The sequence below is a fragment of the Gracilinanus agilis genome, chromosome 2 (genome assembly GCF_016433145.1).
Source record: "Gracilinanus agilis isolate LMUSP501 chromosome 2, AgileGrace, whole genome shotgun sequence".
NCBI classification, from domain to species: domain Eukaryota; kingdom Metazoa; phylum Chordata; class Mammalia; order Didelphimorphia; family Didelphidae; genus Gracilinanus; species Gracilinanus agilis.
This window is the reverse complement of record NC_058131.1, coordinates 170007197-170017636: the sequence shown is the minus strand read 5'-3', so window position 1 is coordinate 170017636 and position 10440 is coordinate 170007197. Positions and strand designations below refer to the sequence as shown.

Genomic DNA, 10440 nt, shown 5'->3' with positions numbered 1-10440 from the left:
TTTGTCACTTGGCTCTGTGATAGCGGCTGATTATTATGGACCTATCTCTTTCCTGATTAAAGACTTGGTTTTTCTGACTCCTTTAATTGTTCTATGTTTTTCCAAGTTGACACCTTAAACAGCAAATAATTAAATTCTGATGGCACAAACCTCATTTGCCAGTTTGTTTTTAAGTTCTCTGGTCCCATGGTGGATACCTGATCTACCCAGCCTCATGGAAGCCTTCTCCAAGAGAGAGAATAAAAAAGAGAAAAGGGCAACCAGATAGAGTTCTGGAATACATCCATGAACCAGAGGTGGCACCAGCTGAGATCCAGCCAAGGAGAATGACCGAGAAGGAATAGTTGTACAAATAAGAGGAGGAACAAGAAAGAACTATGTTAGCAATGCTCAGAGAGAAGAGGATGTCCAAGAGAAGGGGTTGGTTAGCAGTGCCAAATGCTACAAAGAGTCAAGAAGGGTGAAGACTGAGAGAAGACTGTGGCATTCTGCAGTTAAGAAATAGTTGGTGATCTTGGAAAGAGCAGTTTCAGCTCTGATGAGCCTGGAAGCCAAGTCAAAAGAAGTTGAGAAATGAGTGGAAGCCTATGAAAGGGAGGAGAGATAAATGAAGCTATCTTGAAGGGATGGCAGGGTCAAGTGAAGGGTTTTGAAGGATGGGGGAGTTGTAGGAGTGTTTGTAGTCAGCAGGCAAAGCATTCTGGGGAAATTTGAGATTTGAGTCATTTTGTGTATGGTGATTACACCTCTTAACCTGGCAAACCCCTTCTAACCCCTTTTTTAATCTACTAGCTAGTTTAAGACTTAATTCACTGAAGCCTTCTTTTGAGTTCAGTCGATACCATCTTACCTATATTTCCAGAGTTGCTTGTTTCTAAGTGGCTGAATTTATACATTTATAAACTACTAAGTGGAGAAGAGAATTTTAAAATAATATAACCTAATCTGATCATTTTACATATGAGAAACTGAGGCTGAGAGCCAATAAAGCTTGTTTCTTTCCCTTGATATTTTTTCACCAAAATAGAATACAGTTTGGGTGGTAGGTGCTTTGTATATGGCATAGTATAATATTACATACCATGTATATAGTATAGGAGTATATGTAGTATAGTAGAAAAAGAATGGATTGGAGTCACATGTCCCTCTTTCAAATTCAACCTCTTTTATTTATTACCTTTGTGACCTTGAGCAGCTCATATATCATTCCTGGGCCTGTTTTCTCATCTTTAAAATGAGGGAAACAGGCTTTATAGCCAAAAGGAACTAGGATTCTTCTCAGTCTTTTTTTTTGTGTGTGTGGAGTCAGGAAGGGAATATTTCTACTCTTCTTTGGTTTGTTTCCTTAGTCTCCTTTTTCTAAGGGAAACAAAACCCCAAAGTTTTCACTTTTCTCTCCTACTTTTTAATTCCATCAGAGCATGAGACTGTAAAAGTAAATGGGATCCATCTAGCCTCTGGCAAAATTAATTTCTATCTATAGATGTCTTTGGAATTAGCTATCTCCCTATTAATGATCCTCTAGTCTAGCCTCAAGAGAAAGTCATTTTAGGTCATTTTCTCACCTGTGGAAGAATCCCTGAATCTGTGTTTCTGAAGAGACTCCAAGACCTCATCTTTAACAGCAGCAACATGCATCAGAATTCCCCATAAACATCTTCGACAACCAAGCATCTAGTCTATCCTTAAATATAGTAACAGCTCACATTAAGATTTGCATTTTTGGTTCACTAGTTTTTCTCACTCTTTGTGACCCCTTCTGGGGTTTTCTTGGCAGAGATACTAGAGTGGTTTGCTGTTTCCTTCTCTGGCTCATTTTACAGAGGAGGAAACTCAGACAAATAGGGTTAAATGACTTGCCCAGGATCACACAGCTAGTGTCTGAGTCCAGATTTGACCTCAGGAAGATGATATTTCTTGACTTCTCGGCCTAATGCTCTGGGCACCATGGTGCCACCTCGCAGCCCAGAAACACGATAAGGGCTTAATAAATGCTTGTTAAATGATTCCTTGGAAGGAAGGAAAGAAATAGATATTCATTAAGTGACAGAAGGAGAAAAAGGAAGGGAAAAACATTTACATAGCGCCTACTGTGATTACTACTATAAATATATATTATCTCATTTTGTCCTCACAAGAACCCTGGGAGGTAAGTTCCCCATTTTATAGTTCAGGAAACTGAGGCAAACAAAGGTTAAGTGATTTGCCCAGGATCAGATAACTAATAAATATCTGAGGCTTGATTTAAACTTGGGTCTTCCTGACCTCAGACCCCATGCTCTATCCACTGGGCCAACTAGCTGACTCAATGCATACATTATTTGAGCCTTACCACAAAACAGAGGAGGAAACTGAGGTTCAGGGAGGTTAATTAGCTTGCTCATAATTACATAGTTAATAATTGTCCAGAGGGGTATAATGTCAAACCCATACTCTCCTGATTCCCCATATTGTCTAATAGCTATGTTGCCTCTCAGAACTGCCTAACAGTGAGGACTATAGGATTTTAGATTTGGCAAAGACCTTAGAGATCTTTCATTTTAACCTTTTTATTTTATAGGTAAGGGAGCTAAGACCCTGAGATCTTTTGATTTATAACTGGAAGTAACCATAGAAGTAAATTAGTCTATACTTTTAATTTTGCAGATAAGGAAACAAGAATTTATTAAGTTCCTACTAAGTTCCAGGCACTATGCTAAGCAATTTATAGCTATTATCTCAATAATCCTAGATGGGTAGGTGCTATTATTATTATCATCCCTGTTTTACTGTTCAGGAAACTGAGGCATATGGAGGTTAAGTGACTTGCCCAGTGTTGCAGATTTGAATTGTCTTCCTAACTCCAGACCCAGTTCTTTATAAACTGTGGTCCTAGGTAAGAGCATTTTATCTAGTTGTCTCTCTCCTACCTCTTTTTTTTAAACCCTTACCTTCTGTCTTAGAATCAATATGGATTCTAAGGCAGAAGAGCAGGAAAGACTAGGCAATTGGGGTTGAATGACTTTTCCAGGGTCACACAGCTAGGAAGTGTCTGAGGCCAGATTCGAACCTAGGTTCTTCTGATTCCAGATCTGACATTCTCTGCACTAAGCTACCTAGTTGCCCTACTTCTCCTTTTAAACCAGACATTAAAGAAATTTACAAAAATATGTAAAACAATGCCATTCTTTTCATTAATTTTGTTTTCAAAAATATGGTTCTTTTTTTCTAAAAATATGTTATTTATGTAACAAGTAGTGGTTTAATTATTTTATTGTTTTTTGTTATATATATAATATATATAAAATAAAACAATTGTTTTATTGTTATTTTAATTAATTAAATGTTATTCTAATATAAAATGTTATTTTATTATATTCTATATGAAATTATATTCTAAAATAAAATGTTATTTTAATGAATTAAAAATATGTTTAAAAAAATGATCAGTTTAAATTTCTAATCTCTTAGCTCCAGGCATTATTTTCTGAACATTCCCAGTTGTTCCAATCAGCCTGCTGACCTCTTTGGCTTCATCTATTTATTTATTCATTCATGTATTTATTTATTTGTTTGTTTGTTTATTTATTTATTCATTCATTCATTTATTTGTTTGTTTGTTTTTAAGCCCTTAACTTCAATCCACTGAGCTACCCAGCGGCCCCTGGCTTTCTTTAAATCCACGGAAATCTCATCTTTTATTGGAAACCTTTCCTAATCCTCCCTCATTCTAGTGCCTTCCCTCAATTTATTATTTCCCATTTTTCCCACGTAGTTTGTTTGCTTGCTTTATTCCCCATTAGACAGCAAGTTCCTCGAGGGCAGGGACTGCTTTTTGCTTCCTTTTTGTATCTCCAGACCTTAACCTGGGCCTGTTTCATAGTAGATTCTTAACAAGTGTTTACTGAATTGAATTGAAGGTGGGCATTTGAAACTGTGTCCCATGGGTCCATGGTAACCTCCAGTATTCCTTTCTTTAATATCCATAAGAAAGAAGTGATTTGGTGAGGGGTGGGGGTGGGAATCCTCCTTATTGAAACAAGAAGGCTAGTTGGGGCTCAGCTGTTCCTTCTCTGCCTCCAGGAATGGAGAGGGTTTTATTTTTAACACTGCTTTCACTCAGGCCTGTTGCCTCGCTTCTGAAGCAGCTAACTATATAAGCCCGAAAGAAAGTGATGGAATGAAGCAGAAGCCTTCTTAATTTTTTTTTTAAGTGAGAGAAATATAAAGCTGAAGAAGCCTAGAATATCATGCTGTGTAATTTAACAACTTTGGCTCGAAACTCCTGTACGTCACACTCTCCAAATGCTGTTTCGTTTTCATAGTTTGTTTTTTAATGAGGGTATGTGTGTGTGTGTGTGTGTGCGTGTGCCTCAAATTCTATTGGATCACCATTTATAGCATGTTTGGATTTCAGACCTAAAAGGGTCCTTGGAGTCATTTTATTCAACACTCCCATATTACAGATGGGAAAATACTAATGAGCATTTTCCAGATTCCAAGGGTAGGAGGGAAGGGCAAGATCTTCCAACATGTTTTTAGGGAATAGGACTGTTTAGGGAATAGGACTGTTCCCCAGATTCTGATTCCTGTATCTTAACTTAGTCTATCTCCGTTATTGCCATCCTACTTTTGGGAGCCTGGACTAGGAGAAGTGATTAGAGGTTCTCTGAGTCTAGCTGACAGGGTTGAAGAAGTGGAGAGTGAAAGTCCTTTCATTTATTATTGGAATTTATTTTGGGAAGCAAGAAGTTATTGGAGGGAGGGAAGGGATTTATCCATTTAGATTTACCATATTATTAAAAAAATAGGAAAGGGCCCCTTTGTACAAACATATTTATAGTTTCTCTTTTTATGGTGGCAAAGAATTAGAAACTAAAGGTTTGTCCCTTAATTGGGGATTGGCTAAACAAAGTATGGTCTATGATGGTGATGGAATACTATTGTGCTATAAGGAATGATGAACAGGATGATTTCAGAAAGAGCTGGAAAGACCTACATGAACTGATGCAGAGTGAAATAAGCAGAACCAGAACATTATACAAAGTAACAGCAATATTTTGGACCCATCAAATGTGATAGACGTTGCTACTAAAAGCAATACAAGGATCTAGGACAATTCTGACCGACTTGGGGAAAAAGAATGCTATCTACCTTCAGAGAAAGAACTGTTGGAGTAGGAATGCAGATGAAAGCATATGATTTATCACTTGTTTATTTGGGTATATGATTTGGGTTTCGGTTTATGATTTGGGTTTCAGTTTTATAAGATTATTTACTTACAAAAATGACTAATATGGAAATATATTTTGCATGATAATACATGTGTAATCCAGAAAAAAAAAATAGACTTACATCTTAGTAGGAGATATGTTATGGGGAATTGGCCTTTTTACTGTTGGGTCATATGATTGTGGGGAATTATTATTATTATTATTATTAATTATTAATTTTGAGAATGTGTCTTGCTGAGAACCCCCTCCACCCCCCAACAACCACACTCCATTGGTCATGTATCCTTTGCTTGGGAGTCGTCCAGGGATGGGCAACTGTCTCTCAGACCATTCTACTTATGGTTGGCATTACTCTTAAACTTGTACAGAGCCTACATTTATCCCCTTAAAACTGTTACCCCTCACTTCCCTCCTTTCCTGGGCCAAACAAAACCAGTCTAAAATAAGTGTAGCCCATTGAGCTCTGAATTTAAGAATCTGAAAGACCAGATTTTGAATTTTCTTTCAGGTACCTACAGATTATTTGATCCAGGCCAGATTACTTAAACCTTCCACCCTTAGTTTTCTCATATGTAAAATGGGGGACAGTAATAATGCTGACTTTCAGGGATATCATAAGTATCAAATGAGATTACATAGGGTTTCCCAAAAGCCTTAATGAAGTTCAAAACTTTAACATCTTAAAGTTGTTACACACCATGTGTATGTGTGTGTGTATATATGTGTAAACATATATATATATACAAACCATAAACATAAAATATTATAAATGCTAGTTATTATTACTATAATAAACTAATGATTCAAAGTCCTTCATAACCTGGCCCCCTTCTATCTTTCTAGTCTTATATTTTACCTCACAACACATATTATTTGATCTAGTAACACTGGCCTCTCCTGGCTGGTCCACAAACAAGATAGTCTCTCCAAGCCAGGCATTTTCTCTGGATGTTCCCTCCACCTGGAACACTTGCTTGACTATTGACCTCTTTGACTTCCTTTAAGTATCAACTAAAATCCCATTTTTGTTTTATATCAATTAAGAAAAAATTTTAAGTTCCAAATTTTCCCCCTCTTATTCAACCCTTCTGTACCTATTGATATAGCAAGCAGTATGGTATTAATTATACATTAAAAGTTATGCAAAATATATTTCCATATTACCCATGTTGGAAAAAATAAAAAGCAAGAAACATAAAGAAAATGAAATAAGTATGATTTAATCTTTACTCAAGAGTTTCTCAGATCTTTCTCTGTGGTTCTGGAGGTAGATAGCATTTTTTATCATAAGTTCTTTGGAATTATCTTGTCATTATATTGATCAGAGTAGCTAAGCTTTAAAAAAATTTTTTTATTAATTTAATTAATTCATTTAGAATATTTTTCCATGGTTACATGATTCGTGTTCTTTCCCTCCTCTCCTCCCATAGCCAATGAACAATTCCACTGGGTTTTACATGTACATTGATCAAGACCTATTTCCATATTATTAATATTTGCACTAGAGTAATCATTTAGAGCAGGGGTCAGCAACGTATGGCTCTCAAGCCATATCTGGCTCTTTTGAGGGCCAGATATGGCTCTTTCTGCAGGAGCCATAAAGTCATTTTTTTTTTCAGGCGCCGTTACGACCCCTTGTTTAGAGTTTACATCCCCAATCATATCCCCATCAACCCATGTGATCAATCATGTTTTTCTTCTGGGTTTCAGAGTAGCTAAACCTTTAACAGTTGATCATTGTTATAATATTGCTGTTACTGTGTACAATGGTCTCCTGGTTCTGCTCACTTCACTTTGAATCAATTCATATAAAGTCTTCTCAGGTTTTTCTGAAACTATCTTACTCAGTATTTCTTAAAGCAGGATAGTACACCACTCACAATCCTATAGAAATAACTTGTTCATCCTTTCATCAGCATTTCCTAAGTTTCCAATTCTTTGCCACCACACAAAAAGAGCCGTTATAAATACTTTTGAACTGATAGGATCTTTTCTCTTTTCTTTGCTCTCTTTAGGGTACAGACTTAGCTGTGTTATTTCAAGGTTAAAGAATATACAGTTTTATAGATCTTTGGGCATAGATCCGAACTGTTCTCCATAATGATTGGACCATAAATTCCTACCTTCTAAAGGAAGGCTTTCCTAACTCCCTTTAATTCCAGTGTCTTCATTATGTTCATTATTTCCTACTCATCCTGCACTGTAAATACTGTATTTGTTGTTTGTTGTCCCCTTCATTAGACTGTAAGCTTCTTAAGGGCAGGGAAGTATCTTTTGTGCCTTTTTTGGATCCTGTGCTTAGCCCAATGCCTGGCACATTTTCAGCCAACCAAAGAATCTTTGATTCTTCCTGACTCCATTTGGGATTTTCTTGGCAAAGATTGTGGAGTGCCTTGCCATTTCTTCTCCAGTTTTTTGACAGATGAGGAAACTGAGGCAAACAGGGTTAAGTGACTTGCTCAGGGTCACACAGCTAGAAAGTGTCTTGAGGCTAGATTTGTACTCGGAAAGGTAAGTCTATCCACTGTGCCACCTAACTGCTCTAGCACACAGTAGGCTCTTAATAAATGTCTATTGATTGGTGGTGGAGGTTTGCGAATTCCTGGTGACAGCCCTTTAGTCCAGTAACTTCACAGAGTGATGAGGAGGTAGGGTGAGGGAAACAAGGAAAAGCAGATTCAGAAAACGGGTTTCCTGTTGCTATGGAGCAGGAAAGGGGGGGGTTGATGAAGGATCGGTTTGAATTCTACACCCCAACCCCAACCCCCTTCAAACTTCTTCCCACAAATGAATCACCGCCTGTCCAGGAACAGACTATATGGCATAAAGGAGGGGGAGAATCCGCCGCCATTGCGACAAGCTTCAAAGCTTTCGAATCGAACCCCCCTGCCGGGTGTGAGTGGTACATCCCGAAGGGGAGGCTCTCGGAGAGAGAGCGGAGCGGCGCAGCCCCGCCCGGCCGGGAGAGGGTCTCATATCTGGCAGCCAGCTGATTCTTCCCGCAGTTGGGGCTGGGGCGAGCCAGGCATAGTTTGGCGTTGGAGGGAGGTCGGGAGGGATGAGGATGAGTGAGGGGGCGGCTTCCTCCCGCAGCCTCGGCTGGCATCTCTGAGAAGCGGGAGCCACGATTCTCTCTCGCCAGAGCTCCGCGCTGATTGGATCGTGGGGAGGAGAAGCCGAGCCCGGGGCTGGGGCAGCGGCGCCTCGGGGCCGGGGAGGAAGCTCCGGGAGAGAAGAGGGCGGTGATCGACCGTGCACGTCTAACCACATCCGCGTTGCCCCGGCCAGAGGCCAGAAATATCCACAGGCGGGTGTCACTGTTTCCCTCCATTTTGAAAGAAACGGGATTAATAGGGGTGGGGAAAGGATTGCATCCCTCACCCTCCGTCTCCTTTGCCCTCTTGGGGGGCCAGGGAGGGCATAGCCGTGCTCATGGCCTTCAGCCCATGGCAGATCTTGTCCCCGGTCCAGTGGGCCAAGTGGACCTGGTCCGCCGTTCACGGCGGAGGTGCTGCTGATGGCGAGGACCGGGGACCTGAGGGAGAGGCCGAAGAAGACGATTCCCAAGCGGAGACCAAGTCTTTGAGTTTCAGGCAAGTATGCAGCATCCCTAGTTTGGCTGGAGTCCCAGGTTTCGAACTCGTGCCTCCTTCCCTCTCGCATCCATGTGCCGTACATTCTGTGTTGTTGATTTTTTTCCTTTTCATTTCCCCCCTTCCCACGGCTTCCATAATGCCCTAGGGGTCACTGTTCTCTCTCGTTTCTGTAGATGGTATTTTGTGGGGATGTTTTTACCGTTTTCCCATCCCCCTACTAACTACCTGAAAACCCACCAAATCTGTTAGCGCTTCTTTACCCTCCCTCCCCAACCCCCCTTCTTGATCTGGATAATGTCTCCTTTCTGCTAGCTTCAGAGAAGATAATGAGCTCACGGGCATTCAGTGTGGTTGATTCACAGCTCTGGAACTTGGAAATCCTTCTTGGAAAGGGGTCATCCCCGCGGCCCCCCCTCCCCCCCCCCGCGATAGATCTGGGGCCCTGATGGAGGGTCACAAAAAATGCAGCAGCGATAATAAGAAAGGTAGGGGCAGGTTTGGCCAAGGCTGGCCCGGTGGCCTCGAGTGGCTGTGAAATGGTCGCCTCCCGACCTGCCACCCACCCAGCAGGATAGCCAAGAAGGGTGATTGATGGACTCCTGAGTTCCGAACTCAGTGAGCCTGAAGCAGGTTGGGGTTCCGAAACCCGGACCCTGCTTGTGGTCAGAATTGTGGTTGGTGTGTTGGTCGGAATGAATGATCGTGCCCTCTTGGGGAGAGACCCAGGTGCTGGTCCGGCCTGGCCTCGGGAAACTGCCAGGTTTCAGATCTGTGGCGGCGGCGGCGGCGGTGGTGTTTATTTTTAAAATAGCCTTGGTTTGGGGGAAGGAGATGCCGGGAAAGAGAAAGAAATCTCTTAGACCTGAGGGACGCACTGGATAGAACTCCGCTGGATTAGTATTCAGTGAGGGGGGGGGTTCCCCAATAGAACCCCAGGAGGCCGAGAATGAAGGGATTCCAACCATCCTGCAAACCTGGCTGCATAGAACCTGCTGTGAATCTGTGATGGCCACAGGCTCTCTATGGAGGATGAGGACCACCAGTAGATTTGACAGTCACACAGAAATGCTGGACTCTGAGCTGGCTGGATATTTAACGGCTGTGGAAGGATGTCCAAAATAGCATTGAAAGTGGTAATTCCTCATTTTTCCCCCCTCGGCAGCTCGGATTCTGAAGGTAATTTTGAGACTCCTGAAGCGGAAACACCTATACGATCACCTGTAAAGGAGCTCTGTGATCCATCCCTGGGATTCGAAGCACCTGAGGCCAAAACTCAAGGTAAAGACATCAGTCATCAATCTTCTGCTTTATTATAGATGTATTTTATTTTCTGGACTGGTTAGAAGAAATCTGGAGGTAGGACAGGAAATAATGTTTCTCTGATACTGCCCTTTTCAGAGGGGTTGGATGGATTAATGCTAAAACCCAACCCAGCATCTATTTAATTTAGAAGACTGGTGTTTTAAACATACTGATTTATTGAAGAATATTGGGGTGGGTGAAATGTGAATGGTATTTTTGCCAGTCTCTTCATCTTCCCTTGCAATGATTCAATCTCCTTTATGTGATCATCATGTAATTTGATGATAAGTCATTCTTGTCCATGCCCTTCCCCTCTGCCCTTCCATATG

The 10440-nt window shown here is 41.0% G+C and overlaps 1 protein-coding gene across 1 annotated transcript in view; it reads left to right on the top strand.

The window, feature by feature from the left end:
• The first annotated feature begins 8645 nt into the window (after window positions 1–8645).
• Window positions 8646–10440, top strand: part of TACC1 (transforming acidic coiled-coil containing protein 1) — a 74698-nt gene continuing 72903 nt past the window's right edge. The window contains exons 1-2 of the mRNA XM_044659541.1: window positions 8646–8806; window positions 9972–10087. Coding sequence (XP_044515476.1) covers window positions 8646–8806; window positions 9972–10087 — 277 coding nt within the window. The remainder of the gene's footprint in view (window positions 8807–9971; window positions 10088–10440) is intronic.